General features: G+C 40.8%; 2 protein-coding genes across 3 annotated transcripts in view; one reads left to right on the top strand and one right to left on the bottom strand.

The window, feature by feature from the left end:
• The window catches only part of LOC309567684 (fish-egg lectin-like), a 102,101-nt gene extending 89,923 nt beyond the window's left edge, over positions 1-12,178 (bottom strand). Inside the window, exons 1-4 of one of the 2 annotated variants that reach the window (XM_082273121.1) lie at positions 12,069-12,153; positions 6,153-6,380; positions 2,849-3,182; positions 873-1,221 (exon numbers count right to left, since the gene is read on the bottom strand). In XM_082273121.1, the coding sequence (XP_082129247.1) occupies positions 1,071-1,221; positions 2,849-3,182; positions 6,153-6,380; positions 12,069-12,123 (768 nt within the window). In that variant the 5' untranslated portion in view covers positions 12,124-12,153 and the 3' untranslated portion in view covers positions 873-1,070. Of the gene's footprint in view, positions 1-872; positions 1,222-2,848; positions 3,183-6,152; positions 6,381-12,068 lie in introns of those variants that run through there. The other variant, XM_082273120.1, reaches the window with a different exon arrangement.
• Positions 12,179-20,011: 7,833 nt separating this feature from the next.
• Positions 20,012-23,624, top strand: part of LOC309567672 (scavenger receptor cysteine-rich type 1 protein M130-like) — a 65,119-nt gene continuing 61,506 nt past the window's right edge. The window contains exon 1 of the mRNA XM_082273103.1: positions 20,012-20,182. Within this exon, the coding sequence (XP_082129229.1) occupies positions 20,110-20,182 (73 nt within the window). The 5' untranslated portion in view covers positions 20,012-20,109. The remainder of the gene's footprint in view (positions 20,183-23,624) is intronic.

Genomic DNA, 23,624 nt, shown 5'->3' with positions numbered 1-23,624 from the left:
TCGAGCATACATGATGCAATCACTATGGAGTACCTACTACTTTGTTACGGGATGTTTTAGAATCTAATTTATACCTATTATGATATGTAACTGGTTGTGATATGCTATGTTTATTGGGATCCATTGTATGTCATTATTGCATTTATTATGTTACCACTGTGCATACAAAATAAATCAGATTACATGTGCACCCTTTCATGTTCTTTGTTTGGGCGTGTATGCACATATACTCTTTTGTACATACATTTTTGATGGTCATCTCTAACCACACCCCTCATTTAAAGTCCCACTAAATCCCCTCTTGTTCCAATTGATATTAGGGATGGAGATACAATATTTTGTAACCTCATTTAAAGTCCCGACCTTTCCCCCTTTCCTCACTTGCGCATGGACCGGCCAGGTCGCAGTTCGCCCCTCGAGACAGATGCTTTTTTGCACACCTGAGACCTTCTGCTACTATTCATCATTGTATGCCCGGTGAGTGTTCCCAGTCGGCTGCTGGGCTTGTTGTGCATTGCCAAATTTCAATATAGTTCTCTTTTATGTAACTGGACTCAGTGTATTCTGAGTCCAGTTACACCTACCCACACCCTAACGTCATTTATGTACTGTATGCTGGATTACCTTTTTCTTGTTCTCTGCTTAACTCAAAAAATACAGATTTTGGAAAAAGAGAAAATAAAGAATTAGAAGTCTTGTCCTTCCCCCAGCCTGTTAACTGGACAGTGAAACAAAAAAAGACTTGACTGCTGCAAATTCAAACACGTATATTCAGATAAAGCGAGATGATTTTGTTTAGCAGTTTTTCTCTGGTAATAACAAGGAAAACAAATGTAGGCAACAACGTTTATTTGCTCTGAAACATTTTTGAAATGAGACACAAATGTGCAATGGACTTAAAGTACTAGCTACCATTAGATGCTTTTAATGGCAATGCAAAACATTGGAGAAATACAAGAATACCCAAACACCAATTAAAGGGATGGATAGAGGGAGAAAGCAGTCTATGTAATCAGCTAGGCTCAAATCATGCTACAGATTGCTCTGCTTGGTCTTGTGTTATGGCCAAATCAGTTATTTATTGTCGCACATCGATAGATGTCACCAGTTTGACTGAGAAGCCAGAGATAGCCGTTGTCATAAGTGACGTGTTTAAAAGTGGCGCAGACGTCCATCTGGGTCCAGGTTGTTCCAATAGGAGTTTTGTCACTGATTCCATCTCTGAAAGAAAAATATTTCTTAGTTATAGAACATAAAAAATTAATATTAAATATAGCCTTTCCTCTAAGAAAAAAAATTATGGGATACCAGCCAACATAGCAACTCAAAAAGCTATGGGATTTACTAGAATAAGCTTTACAGACTGAACAAATGGTCAATGTAAAAAAAAAAAATGGTCAATGGAGGTATAATTTAACCACTTTACCACCGGAGGATTTTGCTGTCTTACGTCCAGGCCACTTTTTGCGATTCGGCGCTGTGCGACTTTAAATGACAATTGCGCGGTCGTGCTACGCCGTACCCAAACAAAATTTATGTCCGTTTTTTCCCACAAACAGAGCTTTCTTTTGGTGGTATTTGATCACCTATGCGATTTCTACTTTTTGCGCTATAAACAAAAAAAGAGCGTAAATTTTGAAAAAACAACAATATTTTTCACATTTTTTTTATATGAAATTCCCCCCCAAAAAATGTAAAAATCAAAATTTTTTTGAATTTTTGGCCAATTTGTTTTCTGCTACCTATGTTTGGTAAAAAAATTCACAAAAAGCGTATTTTGATTGGTTTGCGCAAAAGTTATTGCGTTTACTAACTAAGGGAAAGATTTCTGTCATTTTTGGTGTTTTTTTTTTAACGCGTAATGGCGGCGATCTGCGATTTTTTTTTGCGGGACTTCGACATTGCGGCAGACAGATCGGACCCTTGACTGACATTTTTGACACTTTTGGGGGTACCAGTGACATTACTGCAGTAATCAGTGCTATATATATGCACTGTTACTATAAAAATGACACTGGCAGGGAAGGGGTTAATTTTATTGGAGAGGGAGGGGTTAATGTATGCCTGGTGCTTACTGATGTGTGTGGGGGGAGGGGACTGAGTGACACAGGGACAGATCCAGGGTTCAGCTATGCTGTCACTTACACCATTATGAGCATACACAGTGGCTGCTAAACGATGAGTAATAAACTTGTCTAATTGGCGTATTCTCAACATTTATCATTGACACTTCTTTGCAAAGTAAATTTTTTTTTTTTTTTTTTTTTTACACATTGCCTTAAAGGGTAACTCCACTTTGGTGGGGAAAAAAATAGCAAATGACGAAAAATAAATATAGCGTATACAATTGTGCCACAAGTCATATTGTAATTGAATGTTATTAAAAATGACCTTTCCTTTTCAATCTGCAGCTCTGTAATTTTCTGAAAATGTAATGTAATACGGCTACCTGGAGGTAACATCATTTCCTGCTTGTGTGATTGGCTCACCAATTTTCCCAGAAGTCTACACTAAGATACAAGTCAGATTTCAGGCATCCAATGTCATTTTTGGTGAGATACTTCCAAAAGGAAATCAAAGGGATGCAGGCCCAGCAGCTTTCCTCATTAGAGCCCTGCGGGCGCACAGCTGACTGATAATTATGAAATCACTCCCAATAGATTCACTTCCACACATGGATACAGACAAACACACAGGGATTTCTTCAAAATAACAAAAGGTAGGAATCTGCAACAAAGTTTGTTAAAATCCCTGCAATGCACATAGATCACCCAGAGGGGAATGTTTTTTTCTCAAGAAAAGTGGAGTTACGCTTTAATGATTTTACATTTATAGATAAAAAAAATACCTTCGGTACACGTTGCCTGCAGAGTTGACACCATACACAGAACCATCGGTGCCAACCTCTATCATTAAAAGTTTGCCTTCAATCTGCTGCCATTGGTTTCCCTGACAGGCGGTTGGGTAGACATTGTGGCGGAAGAAAATATTGTCAGCACCGTTGACTCCCCAGCAGCCCACTGGCCCACAGCTGTAATATTTCAGTCCCCCTTCCAGTGCGGTCCAGGTTACAGCAGAAGATCCTGAAACTGTGCAACTCTGTCTCAAGCAGAAGATGTTGTCCTGTGCATTCACTCCACCCAAGAACCTATTACCACCAGCATCCACCTGTTTCAATAGCCCTGTTGAAGAAACACGAAACACAACATTGGTCCATTAAATTAAATTTATTAACAGAGAGAAGATTAAACAATTGTTAAATGGGATTTACACCCTCCTATGTAGTGGCATAGATTGCTTTATCTCAATGTTGCTTATAGCTATAGTTATAATTTATGGGAGTGGGGTCCTATTGGGTAGGAGAGGAGGCAGAGGTACCCATATGTGTGCTGCCATGGAGTCCATCAGGAAAGGAAAATTACGGTAAGTATTGATAGAAACTTTTCAGTTTTTTTTCCAGAATTGCTCTTTTTTTGTTTATAGCGCAAAAAATAGAAATCACACAGGTGATCAAATACCACCAAAGGTAAGGTCTATTTGTGGGGAAAAAAAGGGACATCAATTTTATTTTGGTACAGCGTCTTTCAACTGCACAATTTCCGTTAAAGTAACGCAGTGCCGAATTGCAAAAAATGGCCTGGTCATTAACCTCCCTGGCGGTATAATTCTTTTGGATTTTAGGTGCTGAAAGCAGTACCATTATTTTGCATGTAATTCTTGTAAATGAGCAGCCCAAACCAACTGTATACATTTATTATATATATATTATATATATATATATATATATATATATATATGTATACATATATTATATATATATATAATGTATACAGTTGGTTTGGGCTGCTCATTCACAAGAATTACATATATATATATTATATATATATATGTATATATGTATATATATATATATATATATATATACATATATATATATATATATATATATATATATATATATATATATATATATTTACATAAAAGGTACAGTAAAACTGCAGGAAAGGGCACTGGGGGGCAATGTAATGTGAATTTTTTTTATTTTGAATGGTATCAGTGTGTTTGGTGTGTTTTACATCTGAATTTGCCGCCGGTTCCACCCCCCGGCGGACGTCACGTCGCCGGAGACGGAAGCCGGGGCTCGCAGACGATCGGGAGGAAGCTCCGCCGTGTAAGATTCTGGTACCTTCGGTACCCTTCCAGCCCATTTCTTCCGCATTGCGTCCCACCTTTTCAGCTAGGTGGAACGCATTTACCTGCCTATCCCTTTAACTTGCATGACGTCATCACTAGGCGCCGCTCTGAGCGGCTATTTCAATCGCCGGCTTCCACTCACAAGTGTTCGTGCAAGCCACCTGTAATGCAGCAATACCTGACGCTACTTGATCTTGTATCTCGCTACCTGATCCTACCGCTTGTTATACAGCCTTGTCTGATGCTGCCAAAGCCTCCAGCTATTTCCCCAGTATCTGGATAGACCGGAGTCTCACTATTTGATCCTGTATCTCGCTACTGATCCTGTATCTCGCTACCTGATCCTTATCTCATTACCGGACCCCTCATCTCTCTAAACCAACTAGTGATAAGTACCCCACAGGGGATTCCTTCCTATCAACTTGCACTATCTACTCTTGCATACTAAAGACTGTTGCTATCTATGCATTACTATTTCTATCATCTCCACTGTTACATAGATTGCTAGCTCTTGAGTCTACTACCATCTATATCCTTGCACTAAGTTAGCAATTCCTGTACACTTCATCTGCTGTCCCCTACCACCTGTTACTTGTACATGATTGCTAACCTATCTACATACTATCTATCACCATCTGCTAAACACTCCTGAACATTACTATTGAGTGCCTATCATTGCTATCACTACTCACGCCTGTCCTTTCAGCACATCACCTCTATACTATCATATACAACCTATCACTCCAGGAACATCTTATCTGAGTGTCTGTATATTTGCATGCTGAAGCAGGCTGGGCCACAATGATGAGTCTGGAGAGTTGGATATAGTGATTCAACACATCTCTACATGACTACTGAGTGGAAATTCTGCAGCTGCAAATCCAGTTCACTAAACAAACGCCGGAGCGTTACACGCCGCCGCATACCGCCCGCATACTTCGCTGGATCCTGGAGAAAAGGTGAGTAAAACCTCTACCAGGATCCAGCGATCTTCCTAGCTCTACCCCGAGTGTGGCTCGGGGCTACCGCTTTTGGCTCTAAAATCTAACCCCGAGTCACGCTCGGGAATACCGCTAGGAAGGTTAAGGGGGCAATTCCATCCGGTCCAGAACTGGTTAAAAAAGGCCAGTTTTTTTAAAAACTTACATATTATAACTGGATACTAACATTTTTAGGTAAAGTTGGTCCAGGGAATATCTGATTGCCTCTCGGGGCATCAGGAAGGAATTTTTTCTTGGAGCAAATTAGATCATGCTTTGCTGGGTATAGGATTGTGTATATATATATATATATATATATATATATATATATATATATATGTTTTTTTTTTCTTTCATTGGTTGAAAGGATGGACTTGTGTCTTTTTTCAACCTGATTAAATATGTAACAATATAGACTGAACGTAGGAGCAAGGAGCAAGGACACAATTTTAATAGTGACAGATAAAATATTACATCTAAGCCAAATAAATACTTTTTCCCTTTTAGACTGTACACAGTAATGACAATAAAACCATCCTCCCCTTGAGGGAGACACATAATGAAATAATATATTTGCAAAAGAAAAACGTCTGCCCAAATTTCCAACACATTTTGAGACCTTCTCTTCTTCAGGGGCAACCTATTGGGCCTTTACTGTGTAACAGTTAGCAACCATATAATAAGCACAAGATCAGTTAAAACCATGGTAACTCAAGTGTAGAGAACTGGCCCGTTAGATGGAGGATGCGGGAACCCAGCCAGACTGTTGTAGAGATCCCATTAGAGGTGCTTTAACATGATTGCTCTACATGGTCAACTGTCACCTGCCAACTGGATAGCAGCAGCGTCATTTATAATTGGAATATTTCTATAGACTCTTGTACAGGATCAGTTGGTTGTATCCATGTAGATTTTTCTTTCTTCATATACATACTATTCTTATCTGGTTTGTAATTTATCAAAGACTTTTTTTTTTACCTGTTACAGCCATCCATTCATTGTCCTGCAACTTAAAGATGTTGTTGGCTCTGTTCACACCCCACACTCCAGCAGGTCCAACAGAAACATGGATGAGCTTTCCAGGAATCTGCTTCCAGTTATTGTTTACCCATCTGAAAATGTCATCATTATCGTTCACACCGTACACTTCACCAGCGCCGGCATCAATCTGTCTCAGTTTTCCTGGGATTATTGTACACTGTAAATCTGAATTCAAGAAAAGTCAGGAAAATAAAATCTATATGTATATATGTATAAACTTTGAAATTCATTATCATTCCATTTCTGTATCAACAGGATGATCACAAAGACCATGCATTCTCCAATCCTATTTAAATCCAATTATTACAGTTGAACTTTACTGAAAGTAACACAAACACCAAACACAAAAATAGAACACAAAATAGAACAAGATACAAACAACAAAATAGAAAGAATAAAGAAAAAAGAGCATTGTTTCCTCAAAGCCTGGAGGCTTTCTATAAAACACAATTCTGTCTTCATAATGTGCAGATATATGATGGGTTAGAACACCTAGTAAATGTAATGTTAGATGTTAGATGTTAGATGTAATGTTAGAAATCTTCAGACTGAACAGGTTGGTGAGTATGTATCCAAGCACCTGCAGGAATTCTTTAGCCTTAATAAGAACTCGGTCTCCAGCCCATGGTCCTTGTGGGGTGCCCATAAGGCTTTCATAAGGGGCATATGCATCCAACAAAACTCCAAAATGAAAAAATTATACAACCAAAAACTCTCCAATTTACTGTCCCAAATCAACACCCTAGAACAAAAACACAAGGTGGTACCCGACCCATCCCTAGGTAATATCCTGCATAACTTGAGACATGACCTACGCCAACTCCTCCTGACACAACATGACAAGATTTTCCGTAAACTTAAAACAACATACTATGCCCACGCTAACAGGCCAGGAAAAACACTAGCCAACAGAATCAAAGCCAAACAGACCAAATCTAAAATCTCCCACATGACTAACCCTCAGACAAACACTACATTTTCCCACCCCCAAGATATAGCAAATGAATTTGCAAATTACTATCATTCACTGTATAATCTTGACTAAGACAACACCACCCACATCCCGACCATATCTGAAATATAGGCCTTCTTGGACAAATTAGAACTACCATCCCTTACTGAGCACCAATTGTCTACATTTAATGCTCCATTTACACAAGACGAAATTAAAAAAAACATAAACTTACTTCCCAATGGTAAATCCCCGGGACCTGACGGATTCCCGAGCGAATATTATAAACTATACAGTGATATTCTAATTCCGCATTTATTGGATGTTTATAATAAAGCCACAACCGAGACTAGTTTTCCTGCAGAGATGCTGGGAGCATACATCGTTACCATACCAAAACCAGTGAAGGATCCATCTCTTCCGGGCAACTACCGCCCTATATCTCTGTTGAATACAGACATAACATTTTTTGCCAAAATGCTTGCAGGGCGCCTACAGGAGATGGTTCCTTTCCTGATAGGAAATGACCAAATGGGTTTCATACCGGGTCGCCAAACGTCAGACGCCACTAGACGTATAGTGGATGTATTACACATGGCCAAAAAAAGTCAAGCGCCTTCTCTCCTCCTCTGCCTGGATGCAGAGAAGGCGTTTGACAGGGTCAACTGGAATTACATGACGGCTACCCTACACAAATTTGGCCTTCGAGGCAATATATTTTCTGCCATTATGGCCCTTTATTCACATCCCTCCGCCAGGGTCTTTGCTTCAGGTGCGTTGTCCAAACCGATCACCAATGGCACAAGACAGGGGTGTCCCTTGTCCCCAACAGTCTAAAATTTAATTATAGAACCCCTTGCTGCAACCCTATGCTCTGACAGACATGTTCATGGATTTAACACGGTTATGAACATAAGATAAATTTGTTCGCTGACGACATTATATTAATGCTGACAAAACCCGAAATCTCATTACCCACTGCATATCAAATTTTGAATGAATTCAGTAAAATTTCATTCTATAAAATGAATACCACAAAATCAACGATCCTTGACCTGGAATACCCCCAGACACTAAACAGAATCTAATCAACACCTGCCCCTTCCCCTGGACAGAGGATAAGATCGCATACTTAGGGATTTTTATTACCTCCAAAACCACAGAACTCGTCAAGAAAAATCTAGATCCCCTTAAACAAAAACTGACGACTGAATTAGAAAGGATAGCTTCCCTGAATCTATCATGGGGGGCTAGAATCTCGGCGATTAAGATGAATAACTTACCGCAAATTCTCTATTTATTCAGAGCCCTCCCAGTCCCTTTTACCAAAGCACAACTACAATCTCTAGTAACCACACTGAGGAAATTCCTTTGGCTGGGTAAGAAAGCAAGAGTTGCATACAATATACTCACAACCCACAAATACCTGGGAGGAGCGGGCCTACCCGATATCTACTAGACTAGATCAGCTTAAACATTGGTCCCCCCATGACGATGCACCCCTCTGGTCACAAATCGAGAAACATCTAGTACCTACCTCTAACCTTAATCTGATGCTCCTAAGAGATCTTTGGATCCCATGGAACTTAGCTAAACTCCCACCTACGGTTAAAGCTTCCCTCCAAGCCTGGAGGACGGTCAACAAAATGGAACCTAGAGTGATACCTTCCGACTTTAACAAACTACCATTATCCATCCTCACGACTATTTACACCAACCTTAACATCTCCAAATTGAAGGACCTGGGACTAACTAACATCTCGCAACTCCGGTCACCTTTAGGTCCCAAGAATAGAGAAGACATAATGACAGAATTTAAATTACCGCCCGACACATCGCTGACTGTATCAAAAATACTCTTTCTTCTAGGAAAACACTCCCTAACCTCCACCTATGTCAATTTACCTACATGGAAATTCCTGATAACGAACCCCCCAGTTAATAAAGGCATATCTATCTTCTATAATATCCTATCTGGGGATACATCCTCCCAGAAGTCTGTAAATATGCTCAAATGGGAGAAAGACCTGAAAACAACTTTCACCTTTAAACAGTGGCATACAGCACTGCGCTCTATATACAAATTTTCTAAATGCACTAACCACTGGGAAACTACAGTTAAAATTGTCAATAGATGTTATTACACTCCTTATAGGTTGGCCAAGATGGCTCCATCAATATCCTCTCTGTGCTGGAGGGAATGCGGCAAAACGGGTACCTTACACCATATTCTGTGGGGATGTGCATCACTGACGAGTTTTTGGCATAGCATCTTCCGGTGTATCTCCTCCTGCACAGGAGTACTCTCACCCCCAAATCCATAACTGGCTATAATGAATATCAACATTGATCTTTACCCCCATAACCATAGACAAATGGTAACCCACATATTGTTAGCGGCAAAGACCCTGATTCTCCGTAATTGGAGATCCACTATTACTCCTAATCTGTCCGAGGTAATTGCTCTAGTGAATGACAACTATCTCCTAGAGAAATCTCTAGCAATTAACTCCCTGTCATACAAGATATTCCAAAAGTCCTGGGAATGCTGGCCTTATCTGAATCCGGCACTAAGGCTCTCTTGAAATAATTGTACCTTTCTACTGACCCGAGTGGCAGGGAGGGAGCTCCCTCAAACCGGACCTGGTGACATTGTTCCCTAGGGTTCTAGGTCCGGGGTGAATAGGACTCCCTCTCCCGTATTACATCCAAACATGGTAATATATTTTATCAGTATTATACTACGTTGTGCCACCTTCCCACCATTTGCCATACCGTTCTATAACCTGTAATGCTCTGAATACTTCCTGAGATTCCTAATAATTTTGATTGTCTGATACTGCACCATTCATTTGTTGCTCTTTTTTATATGCTTATGTACATGCATTGGAACATGTTGAAAATTTGAATTTTCTGTTTTATTTGTTATGTTTATATTCTCTTATATAAAACTCAATAAAAATGTATTGAATGAAAAAAAAGAACACCTAGTAAATGGGTAATTCAATCATTAATTTAAGGGACTGCAAGCCTGTAAATAATTCCTCTATGCATTAAATTATTTCCAAATGTTTCCCATGTTTGAGTTTAGAGATTGTCAGCTGTCATTTCCTCCTTTCTTTCCTCCTCTTCTTTACTTCTTTCCTCCTTTCTTTACCCTTTTCCTATTTTTTCCTCCTTTCTTTAGTTCTTGCCTCTTTTTTTCCTCCTTTCTTTACCTTTTTCATCTTCTTTTCCTCCTTTCCTTACTTCTTTCCTCCTTTCTTTAGTTCTTTCCTCCTTTCCTTACTTCTTTCCTCCTTTCCTTACTTCTTTCATCTTTTTTTTCTCCTTTCTTTACTTCATTCCTCTTTTTTCCTTCTTTCTTTCCTTCTTTCTTTTCTTCTTTCCTCCTTTCCTTACTTCTTTCATCTTTTTTTCCTCCTTTCTTTACCTCTTTCCTCTTTTTTTCCTTCTTTATTTCCTCCTTTCTTCACTTCTTACCTTTTTTTCTCTCTTTTCTTCACCACTTTGATGCACCTTTTAATGCGCCTTTGATCCAGAGAGTGTAAAGTGGGATCAAAGGCGCACTCTAAATTGCAATAGTGGAAATGTAGACTAAAGCTCAGTTTCCACTAGTGTGAGTTGTCATGCGACTTTAGACACACAAAGTCGCATGACCAGTCACAGCCCATTGATTTCAATGGCACCCGTTCCCATCTATGCGACTTTGAAAATCAGTGACTCAAAGTCACACTCCAAAGTCGCACTCTAGCCTAGTGGCTATATTTCCACTAGTGCAATTCTTAAGTTGTGTGATTTAGAGTGCGTTTAAAGTCGCATGACAAGTCCCACTAGTGGAAACGGAGCCTAAAACTCATTACTCACATGTAATGAGCAATAGAAATGGATCTGTATCCTTCTAAACTTTCAAAAATATTATTTTGTACCTTATTTCTTTCAGATATTTTGCCAGTCACGTGACCCCCCCCCCACCCCCCTCTCTCTCTCTCTCGCTCTCTATCTTTCTCTCTCTCTCTCTCAGGAGAAGCTGATGGCCTAAATGAGGCTATGAAGACAGGAGGAGATCATGTTCTGTGAAGGGTAGGAGGGATGGAGGTGGGCTGGGCAGGTCAAACCATGCCTGCCTAAAGGCTCATACACACTTTAAGAATATTGGGTGAACATTTTCGTCCAAAGAATTTTCATACAATTTTCGTATAGTGTGTACAGAACTCTCTACAGACGATTCAGAATTTTCATACAAAGATTCTCGAAGGGACAAACTCCAAAAATGTTCTCGTATGGGAAAAAAACAAATGATTTTCATTTAATATGTACCGTTTTCGTATGATTTTTGTACAAGAAAACTTAGAAAAGAAAGATTGTGCATGATCAGAAACAATAAAAAACAAACAAAAAGCCTTTGCCGTACGAGAATTTTCGTACAAATTTTTGTTCATTGGTTCTGTGCTGTGAAACAATGAGGAAAATCGGACGATCGTTCACCCGATTTTTCTTATAGTGTGTACCCCACTTAAGAAAGACCGACAACCTTTTCAGGAAGTGTAAGACAGCTTAGCAAATTCAGATAAAAGGGAGATAGCGTTGTCGGTGAAGAACAGGAAGAAGCTGATTGTCCAGATAAGACTTTCTAAGCTACACAAGCAGCTAGCCATAAAATGAATAATATCAAAGATAAAGATATTGAACATACTATGGAAAGAAAAAATTAAATTTTTGACTGGAGTTTCCCTTTAAATTAGCCTGCCCATTCTAAGCTGACAAATACTGAATTCAGATTGGCTTTACATGAATGACTGTAGACTACCACTATGACTACTGTAATATAAAATATTAAGCAATACTATCTAACCTCCCTATTATGTGGAAATAGATGGGAAGAGAGAGAGAAGTCTTACCTGCAGAGGCAGAGATTCCAGTACACAGCGAGAGGAGGCTCACAGCAAACAACATCTTGGCAGGTGAGGATGCAGGTGTTTGGTATAGAGACCAGGGAGACTTTGTTCTATATATAGGGTGCCTGGGCTCCACCTATTGAAGGGAGCTGGTCCACCATTGGCCAGCAGAAGGAATTTATTAAAACAAACATCAGTACGTATTTTTTTTTATGGTGTAAATGTTTTTGTTAAAGTGAATATATATATATATATATATATATATATATATATATATATATATATATATATATATATATAATAAATATTACAAAATGTTACTAAACAAATATTAAAGCTCTCAATGTGACAATAAATTTGTTGGTGTAATTTCACACACTGGCAGGAAACAGGATATATTTGTCCTTATATATATGTTTGCCATTCAGCTTATTCGTATGTGTTTTTCCCATCTTTAGGCTTAAGGAGGCTTACAGTATATAAAGATACTTAGATAATCATTGCGCCTTAAAGGTCTGAATTGATCCTAAAGTAGGTAATATTCTGTACTTAAGGTGCGGTGTAATGACTATTTGTATTTCCCAAATGTTCCTTTTTAGGGGGAAAGATTATTTTCTTGACCCCAATCCCTCTGCCCCTTTTTCTTCTTCATCGGTCCCTCGTTAGGTGTGACCTATAGATCTGTAAAATAAACCCATTATTACTTTACTCCTATATTAAAGTCAAACCTGAAAAAATGTTTTCCAGACAGAATCAGGTGTAGGCAACTTTGTCTATACAAAAGTTAAAAGTAAGGGTCACCACTGCATACAAAAAAGTTTATACTTTTCTTCATAAAGGTAAAGTATATAAAGTTGGCCAAGCATTATATGCATTATTCATGTTAGGAGCATGCTCACTGAGTAATGGGTAGATATAACCCTTTCAGGTATTCATGACCTTTTACAGTGACCACAGTTCTCCGTCTTCATCTGGTTTTAATTTCAGAAGGACAGCACATCTTTATTAAGGAATCATCCAGCAGAGTTGTATAAAGTACTCGAAATCCATACTTGAGTAAAAGTACAAGTGTTCGATCAAAAAGTGACTTGAGTAGAAGTGGAAGTGCTCGATCAAAAAGTGACTTGAGTAGAAGTACTAAAGTATTCAACATTTTTTGTACTTAAGTATTGCAAGTAGTTTTTTTTAAAATTTTGCTACTCAAGTACTGAAAGTAAAAGTACCAGTAGTTTTGAAAAAAAAAATTGCTACTCAAGTACTGAAAGTAAAAGTACAAGTACTGTGTAATGTAGTTATTAAAGAAAGAAGTCAAAAGTTTGAACATCATATTGTTTTTTATTATTTCAAATGCAGCTTTTATTTATACATACAGTAGCGTTTATTTTCGTATGCGCTGATAATACACATGGTTTGAGCTTCATGAAACCTGCCTTCTACTGTTCTGGCAGTGGTAATTTTTATAATTGTAACGAGTAACTTTGCAGCACAAAAAAAAAATATCGGAGTAGAAGTATTGAAATCATTGAAAAAATGTAGTTAAGTAAAAGTGGAAGTAGGAGAAAAAAATTCTACTCTAGGAAAGTACAGATACCGCCTTTCGGTACTTAAGTACAGTAGTGAAGTAGTTCTACTTAGTTACTATACATCTCTGTCATCCAGGGTCAGAATTTACTTCCTAGGCTGAGAGCCTGAGAGTTGATAGTCATCCTGGAGCCGGTGCAGTTCTTGTTCACAACTAGAGGATTTTTGATTTTCCAAAAACTGGAGAGTTCAAAAGCTGGTGGAGCTCTGTATAGAAACCAGTCAGCTTCCATTTTTTTTTTTGTCAAAGCTTAAAGTAGAACTATAAGCAAAATGTATTCTTCATTTTGGATAGAGCAGGGGGGGGGGGGGTGGTTATAACCCCCGTCAGATTTTTTTCCACCTTCTGTGCACCACTGGGGAGTCCTGTCCCTTAGCTAAAACAGGATCAACCCTAATTTACCTAGCAAAGATCATCCCCTGCCACAAAGTCTCATTTTGTGGCTTGCTACGAAGTTAAAATGCTGCATTGGGAGGTGAGGAGACTGAGGAAATGATCCCTCATACCTGCAGCATACTGATGACATCATCGTGGCTTAGACACAGTCACTGGACTGAAGCCTGGAAGAAGAGGTGTCCTTAACGGAAGGGTCCTACTCCAGTGGGAGAACAGACCACAGAGGGCTTATCATCACCGCAAGCCAGTTGAGACCAGCTGGTGCAGACTCTTGTGGGGACAGTGCCCCCCCACCCCCCCCCCCCATTTTGTTCTATACAGACATGAGCCAGTTAGATGAGATTTTGGTGAAGAATGGGTCTGGCCAAGCGAAAACCAAGAATATAGAAAACTCCGGTTCTTCCCAGGGCAATTGCCAACTCCGGCTGGAGAAGAGGAATTCGAGATATGGATAAGTCAGGCCACTCAGCAGTAGAAGAATGGAGTGTGGCAGAAGCTGTGAAGAGACAGCGGTTTAGCGAAAGTTTCAGGGGCCCAGTGGCCAAAGTGATCCGTAATTTGCCGATGGGGAAGAAAGTTTGTGTAGCAATGGATTACATGGACGCTTTGTATGCTGTGTTTGAAAGGGTAGACAAGACCACAGCTCTTTTGTACAAGTTTAAACACACCCACCAGCAATAAGGGGAAAGACTTTCTGAATACATATCTAGAGTTGATAGGATGTTACACCAGATCATCCTTAAGAGGGGCATAGACCCAAAGATGCTGACCAAGCTTGACTGGATCGGGTCTTACAAGGGGCCTGCCCAAATCATCCAATTGTCCTGAAGTTACTGTTGAAGTAAGCATGAGCATTTCCCACTTACCCTGAACTGATGAGAGAAGTAAGGGAGGACGAAGCTTTGTTAGAAGAAAAAAGTCAAAGGGCGAAAGAGCTGTTTGGGGGGGAGGAGAAAGCTTATGCCCCTGATGTCCACGCAGAGCCCAGTTCCTCAGATGAGGACAGTGAGACGGAAGCAGACCAAGAGGGGCATGTAGGCCCTGACAGTAAAAATTCAGTTGATGACCCGAAGCCGACTGAATTAATGACTCAATTTGTCCAAGTTAAAACTCAGATATACCAAGCTCTGATGCGAGTGATGGAGACCCAGAGGAAGATACAGGAGCAAAAGTTCAACCCTGGAGGGTCAAAGTTATTTCCACCCAAGGAAAGGAGATGTTTTGAATGTGGGGAGGTTGGGCATTTCAATGCTAAATTCCCCAAGAAGGAAGCCAGCCCAGAGTGGCTACCAGAAGTGTTGAGACCATCCACCTCACAGGTGTGGCATATCAAGGCAGCATGATTATTGCACAGGTGTGCCTTAGGCTGTCCACAATAAAAGCCACTCTAAAATGTGCAGTTTTACTGTATTGGGGGGGTCCGAAACCAGTCAGTATCTGATCTGACCACCATTTGCCTCATGCAGTGCAACACATCTTCTTCGCATAGAGTAGATCAGGTTATTGATTGTGGCCTGTGGAATGTTGGTCCACTCCTCTTCAATGGATGTGCGAAGTTGCTGGATATTGGCAGGACCTGGAACACGCTGTAGTATACGCTGATCCAGAGCATCCCAAACATGCTCAATGGGTGACATGATTATGCTGGCCATGCAAGAACTGGGATGTTTTCAGCTTCCAGGAATTGTGTACAGATCCTTGCAGAATGGGGCAGCGCATTATCATGCAACAACATGAGGTGATGGTCGTGGATGAATAGCATAACAATGGGCCTCAGGATCTCCTCACGGTATCTCTGTGCATTCAAAATGCCATCAATAAAATGCACCTGTGTTAGTTGTCCATAACATTTGCCTGCCCATATCATAACCCCACCGCCACCATGGGCCACTCGATCCACAACATTGACCTCAGCAAACCGCTCACCCACACGACGCCATACGCGCTGTCTGCCATATGCCCTGTACAGTGAAAACCAGGATTCATCCGTGAAGAGAACACCTCTCCAAAGTGCCAGACGCCATTGAATGTGAGCATTTGCCCACTCAAGCCAGTTACAATGACAAACTGCAGTAAGGTTGAGACCCCCGATGAGGACGACGAGCATGCAGATGAGCTTCCTTGAGACGGTTTCTTACAGTGTCACTTGCACTTTTATATGGAAACATCTTTCAAGCCCTTTATTGAATTTTAAACCACGGTTATATTTATATTTTAGTGGACTCTTATGCACTTTACTTTAAATGCACTTTATGGACATTATATATTGCACCTAAGAGGAATATATATTGCACTGTAAGCGAGTTTATTGATTTATTATGATGCACATTGTCACTTTATTTGATTTTATATAGCGCTGTATACATATTTGTCTATAGTTCATTTCTCCCGTTAGTGAAGGAGGTTCTATATAGCTGATGTATTTTCTTTATGTGTCCCAAATTATTGGGTCTTAACACTATACCACTTTATATTTAATTGCGCTGATTTACCTTTTTGCACAATCCCTGTAATTGGACCGCTGACACATTTCGGGAGACAAGCTCCCTTCCTCAGAGCTAGTCCACCTTTCAGCATGGTCAGATTTATACTGGATGTGCTAAGTTTGTCGAAACCCGTCACTCCTCCTTCCCCACCCTTGTGTAAATGTGAAAAATCCAGACCTGCTGAACTCATGGGTACAGAAAAACATATATACCCTGTTTCCCCGAAAATAAGACAGTGTCTTATATTCATTTTTGCTCCCAAAGATGCGCTAGGTCTTATTTTCAGGGGATGTCTTATTTTTCCATGAAGAAGAATACGGTACACATTTATTGCTAAACAAAAAAAGAAGGAAATGTATTACCTGTATACGGTACGGAAGTAGTTGTCATCACAAACCAGCAAATTACATCCTCCTGTGTCATTTTTATCCCCCCCCCTTCTGATCCTCCTGTGTCATTTTGATTCCCCCCCTTCTGATCCTCCTGTGTCATTTTGATCCCCCCCCCCCTTCTGATTCTCCTGTGTCATTTTGATTCCCCCCCCCCTTCTGATCCTCCTGTGTCATTTTGATCCCCCCCTTCTGATTCTCCTGTGTCATTTTGATTCCCCTCCCCCCCCTTCTGATTCTCCTGTGTCATTTTGATTGCCCCCCCTGATCCTCCTGTGTCATTTTAAGGGATCCCACTTCCCCCACCCCTGTGCCAGTGGACACCTTCACCAAACATCCACCCCACCCCTTTATCAGACAATTACCCCCTACCTCAGTCACTCCTGTGTGTCCACACAACGTGCCCGACTCCTGCCCCGCGTGACTCACTGTCTAATTGTGAGTCAGCCAGACTCCGTCAGGGCAGAGCGAGCAGCAGGCTGCAGCTTGTCCTGGCGGCGGCGCGGGCTCTCTGATTAAAAGAGACCTCGCACTTCCTGTGTGCTCCGCCTGCGCTGCGGCAAACAGTGAGCTGCGTGGCGGCGCCCGCTGCTACGGTCCAGATTTCAGAGTTACGGTAGCTTAAGGGGGCCTTATTATCGGGGAGACCTTATGTTCGGGGAAGGCCTTATTATCGTGGAGGTCTTATTTTCGGGGGGGATGCCTTATATTTCAGCTAGAGGCAAAACTGTAAGTAGGTCTTATTTTCGGGAGATGTCTTACTTTCGGGGAAACAGGGTAGTAAAATAGTAACATATATAAAATGTATAAAATCTATTTTTTCTCTTCTTCTTTCTCAATTTTTCTCTTTTCTTTCTTTTCTTGATATTTAAAAAAATTAAAAACTCTAGAGGCAGTGGAGAATCTGGATAGTTGGCATAGATTGGTCTAAGTCAAGTAGGGAACCTTTGCTATTCATCAATGTTAATAAATGATATATATTTTGTTTACAGATGTAATAACTATATGTTGGCACCTTGATCATAATGGATCAGACTGTGTAAATGATGTATTGGAATACCTCCTTTGTTTCTTTATTATAAATAAATAAAAAAAAAAAAAAAAATCAATTGTCACATACCCCACGTGCTAGGAGACCCCCTGAGGTCAGACGACCTAATGTCTCGTCATAGCTTGGAAAGAACATGACTAATCTACAATCTCTACCCGACTGGTGTGAACACACACCCCTGACCTACTGGCCCCCCTGTCCTCCCCCCCTCCCCTCCCCCCTTTATCGCAGAGCCTCACTCCCTACCCTCCCTACCATCCTACCCACAAAGAAACGCAGAAGAGGGCAGATGCAATCGAAGTCTTGAAATCACTGTATCACTGCAAGGATATCTAGTCCCTCGTTTAACCCCTTCGGAGCCAAAGAACCCAAGCGGTGAATCCAATAGGTCTCTCTGCTGCACAATTTCTGGAATCTTAGCCCAGATGTAACCTGTGATGGATTCAATACAAAAATATTTGAGGCCCATAGGTTTTTTTGTCATGCACGTCTCGATAGTGGCAGGAGAGGGAATGTTTGTCAAATCCTTTCTTTCCATAGAACTCTATCAGTTCAGAACATTTCTGAAAAGTGTTTTTGCTTTTATAGAACAGAGTAAAATGCTTTTGATGGCATAGCTATGGGTTGAAAGAGATGAAATAAGAGAAATTCGTTGTTAGGATTGATATACACTTTTACCACTTGCCGACTGCCTAACGACGATTTAGGTCGGCAGTCAGCCCCTCACAGGCAAAGCGACGTAGGTCTACGTCGCTAGCCTGTGAGGCTCTGGGGAGCGAGCCCGCGCCGCCGGATGCACGCTCCCGCTCAGTCACGGACCCCCCCGTGTGTGCGCCCGGCGGACCCGATGTCCGCCGGGCACTCGCGATCGCCCGTTACATCGGGAGAAAGGCAGTCGGCTAATGTAAACAAAGCCGCCTGTCATTCTCCCCTGTGTAAGAATAGTGATCATATGGTTCTGCTATGTAGGACCATTGATCATTGTTCTTACACACACAGCCACAACCAATCACAGTTAGAAACACGCCCCTAGGGACACACTTAACCCCTCCCTCTCAAAAAAAGTTAACCCCTTCACTGCCAGTGTCATTTTTACAGTAACAGTGCATATGTATAGCACTGATTACTGTAGTAATGTCACTGGTAACCCCAAAAGTGTCAAAAATGTCAGTCAAGGGTCCGATCTGTCCGCCGCAATGTCGTAGTCCCGCAAAAAAAATTGCAGATCGCCGCCATTACGCGTTAAAAAAAAAAAAACAACAAAAATGACAAACATCTTTCCCTCAGTTAGTAAACGCGATAACTTTTGCGCAAACCAATCAAAATAAGCTTTTTGCGATTTTTTTTACCAAAAATATGTAGCATAAAACAAATTGGCCTAAAATGTTAAAAAAATTAGATTTTTACATTTTTTTTTTTTTTTGGGAATTTCATATAAAAAAATTTGAAAAATATTGTTATTTTTGCCAAATTGACGCTCTTTTTTTGTTTATAGCGCATGATCAAAAAATCACACAGGTGATCAAATACCACCAAAAGAAAGCTATTTTTGTGGGAAAAAAAGGACGTCAAATTCGTTTAGGTAGAGCGTCGCACGACCGCGCAATTGTCCGTTAAAGTCACGCAGTGCCGAATCGCAAAATAGGCCCTGGTCAGGAAGAGGGTAAAATCTTCCGGGGCTTAAGTGGTTAAGGTCATAGACACTGTAGGGTGGTCAGAAATGCAGGCACAATAGTGGAAATACACTTTAGGATGATACCACTGCTACAAACAAGCCAACCTATTGGTATTACAGTGGTATCAGCAAAAACCTCATCCATGGCCTCTTTTTGGGTGGGGGGAGGGGGAGACATCATTTTAAAGTTGACTTCAGGCAGCAAATAGGCTGCAGTAACTCCGAATATAGTTTTATTTTCTTCTGGCAGTCTATAGAAACGTTACATTTTGGGAGGTCAGACATGACTTGGCTTTAGTAGTGGGAACAGACGGATATGATTTCATTCTGGGATGACTTTAGCATTCCTCGCCTGAGATTGTGCTGAGATCCTACGCTGGAGCTGGAAACGTTTTGTGTTGTTCTGAAAATGCTGCCAGACCGGAGGAGACTGGAGCCAGGAAGAAGAGCATTTTCTGAACTGCGATGGATCAGAGCAGAGGACTTATTACAGGGACTCTTGTACTTCTGCTTCGAGCTGCTCTGTGCTATAACTCTGGTAAGTTCTCCTCAATTTTAGTTACATAGATTTTTTTTTTAAAGGGCAACTCCTTTATGTGCAAGAAGAATGACCACATAAGATAACCGCACTATCATCATTGAATATCTATGTATTTGTGTAGGAAATGAATGCGTTTTTCGGATATGTTTTCACACATTTTTCATACATTTTTTGTAGTTTTTAACCACTTTACCACCGGAGGATTTTGCTGTCTTACGTCCAGGCCACTTTTTGCGATTCGGCACTGTGCGACTTTAACTGACAATTGCGTGGTCATGCAACGCCGTACACAAACTAAATTTACGTCCTTTTTTTTCCCCACAAACAGAGCTTTCTTTTGGTGGTATTTGATCACCTGTGCGATTTTTACTTTTTGCGCTATAAACAAAAAAAGAGCGACAATTTTGAAAAAATAACAATATTTTTCACATTTTTTATATGAAATTCCCCCTCCAAAAAAATGTAAAAATCTAATTTTTTTTATCATTTTAGGCCAATTTGTTTTCTGCTACATATTTTTGGTAAAAAAATTAGCAATAAGCGTATTTTGATTGGTTTGCGCAAAAGTTATTGCGTTTACTAACTAAGGGAAATATTTCTGTCATTTTTGGTGTGTTTTTTTTTAACGAGTAATGGCGGCGATCTGCGATTTTTTTGCGGGACTGTGACATTGTGGCGGACAGATCGGACCCTTGACTGACATTTTTGACACTTTTGGGGTTACCAGTGACATTACTACAGTAATCAGTGCTATACATATGCACTGTTACTGTAAAAATGACACTGGCAGGGAAGGGGTTAATTTTATTGTAGAGGGAGGGGTTAATGTATGCCTGGTGCTTACTGACATGTGTGGGGGGAGGTGACTGAGTGACACAAGGACAGATTGCAGGGTTCAGCTATGCTGAACCCTGCAATCTGACTCTGACTGTCACTTGGGAGATCCGCCCGCTTTGTTTACACAAGCGGGCGGATCTCCAGACTCGATTCCCCGACGATCGGGGAAGAGCAGCGGCGATTGAATACAGCGGGAGCGAGCCTCCGGCGGCGCGCACGTGCCGCCGAGAAGGGGGAGTGTCTGCCGACGTAGGTCTACGTCGTCAGACCTACAAGAGCCACTTTGCCGCAGTAGAGCTCTAGTGAGCAGCGGCAAAGTGTTTAAATGTATTTTTTTGTTTTTGTAGACTTTTTAATGCTATAGAAATTAAATATATACAGCCAGGGAACAGAGTCAAGCATACACACAAAGTTTGAAGAGTCCTCCAGAATAGCACAGAGTATTTCAGGGGAGGAGAGTTATGTAGCACTACTCCCATGGGAGCTGCTGAGTGTTGGTTCCCCTGGGTTACCATTAGCAACAGCAGAACATTTGGACATATTTCCAAGTTGTTTTACCTTAGACAAGGACCAGTCCAGTTTCTTTGGTTTTTATGTTTTATTAGGAGAAGGGATGAGTGGGATGCTCCAAATGAACTGAACTATGCACAATAGGCAGAGACGATCTGGAAAATTGCTGATTAACGCTGGTTAAACACTGATTAATGCTAGTTAACGCTGGTTAACGCTATGTGTAGCTAGTCAAGGCTAGTCCTTAAAGGTTCCTGAGGTAGCTTATCTTTAAGGTAGACTGTATTGCTGAGACTTCAGGGCCCTTCCTGGCGCCCCCTTTACCCCCTAATCTTCAGGGCTAGACAACTTGGCACTCCCTTTACTGTATCACTCTGGGTCAGCTGGTGCCTTGATCCCCTTGACCACGCTGGAGTGGTCCCCTCTCTTAGGCAGACACCTGGGCAGATGCTTAGCCTCCCTGGCGGTATGATTATGTCAGGAATTATGTACCAAAAGCGGTACAATTTTTTGCATGGAAATTTGGCGTTATGTATTATAGGCCTACAATTCTTAGTAATTACTGACTTAAACCTGACCAAACCAAGACTCTAGTAGACATCCCAGATGTGATAAATCTGAAACACAAACGCATGAATTATAATTTTTATTATAATACAGGTATTTATACAGGTTATTATTTATTATTATTATTATTATTATTAATATTATTATATTATATAATATTATATTATAATATTATATATTATATATATAATTATATTATATTGTATATTATATATTATACTATTATAATATATATATATATATATATATATATATATATATATATATATATATATATATATATATATATATTATTAATATTATTATTATTATTATTATTTATTAGGTTAATACAGGTTATATTTGTCACAAATGACAAGGGCACTGGGGCACTGAAAGGGCACTGTGTCTGATACTAAGGTGATACAGTGTAATCCTCTCAGATTACACTGTATCACCTCCTTTTTATGTGTTTGTGTTTTGTGCAACATTTGAATTTCCCTCCCAGTTCCGCTCTCATGCACCATTGCTGCTGCAGGGAACGGAACCAGGAAGTCATCAGAGTGACCGACGCGCGGCGGGGATCTCGGCGGCGATCACAGCAATGGGAGATCATCGCTGGATCGCCAGGAGAAGGTAAGGAACCCCGCTGCAGTCTCTGCACATCTACCCCGAGCGTGACTCAGGGATACCAATCCTAGCATGAAAAAACCACCTCGAGTCACGCTCGGGGTTACCGCTAAGGGAGTTAGGTACTCATGACACTGTTTTTCCAGAAGTAGTCTGCCCAGCAGCTCTACTCGGTCAGCACACTGGATCCTTCTGCAACACAGCTCAACCCCTGGTCCCTAGGCCGACTGCCTGGACCACCTTCCTCACTTCAGCAGGAGGAGAGACAGCCATTCACCTCCTCCTGGGACTTTGCTCCAGCCAAAAGACACCCTGTCACATGTCCTCCCCAGATTTTTTCCCAACCCCAGGATGCATTGCGGCAATGCCCACCCACTGGGACAGTCATAAACCCTGGTGTGCTATTGGCTAGGTTTCCTCCACTGTCCAACAAGGTCCCTCATTGGATACAGTGGGGAGACTCCCCAGGTCACACCTGGAAGCATGCAACAGGCTAACTAACAGATCAGGCCCTCCTGATAAGCAGAACAGGGCCACACATATGCTTTGCCTAGCACATACCTGGAAGGGTGCCACAGTTAAATAGAGGAAGGAGCAGAGTCCTCCAGAATAGCAGAGAGTATTTCAGGAGAGGAGAGTCAGATAGGGGAAGGAGAAGAGTCCTGCAGTAATGCAGAGTATTTCAGGAGAGGATATTTAGAAAAGGGAAGGAGAAGAGTCCTCCAGCAGTGCAGAGTATTTCTAGAGGGAAGAGCCAGAAAGAGCAAGGAGAAGAGTCCTCCAGAAGTGCAGAGTATTTTTTTTTTTTTTTAGGAGAGGAGATTTAGAAGAAGCAGCAAAGTCCTTCAGCAGTACAGCGTATTTTTTTTTTTAGGAGAGTCAAACAAAGAAGCAGAGTCCTTCAGCAATTCAGAGT

The sequence above is a fragment of the Pelophylax lessonae genome (assembly GCF_965119305.1).
Source record: "Pelophylax lessonae genome assembly, chromosome: 12".
NCBI lineage: Eukaryota > Metazoa > Chordata > Amphibia > Anura > Ranidae > Pelophylax > Pelophylax lessonae.
Note: the sequence above shows the minus strand (reverse complement) of the source record. Positions and strands in the feature narration are given on the sequence as shown.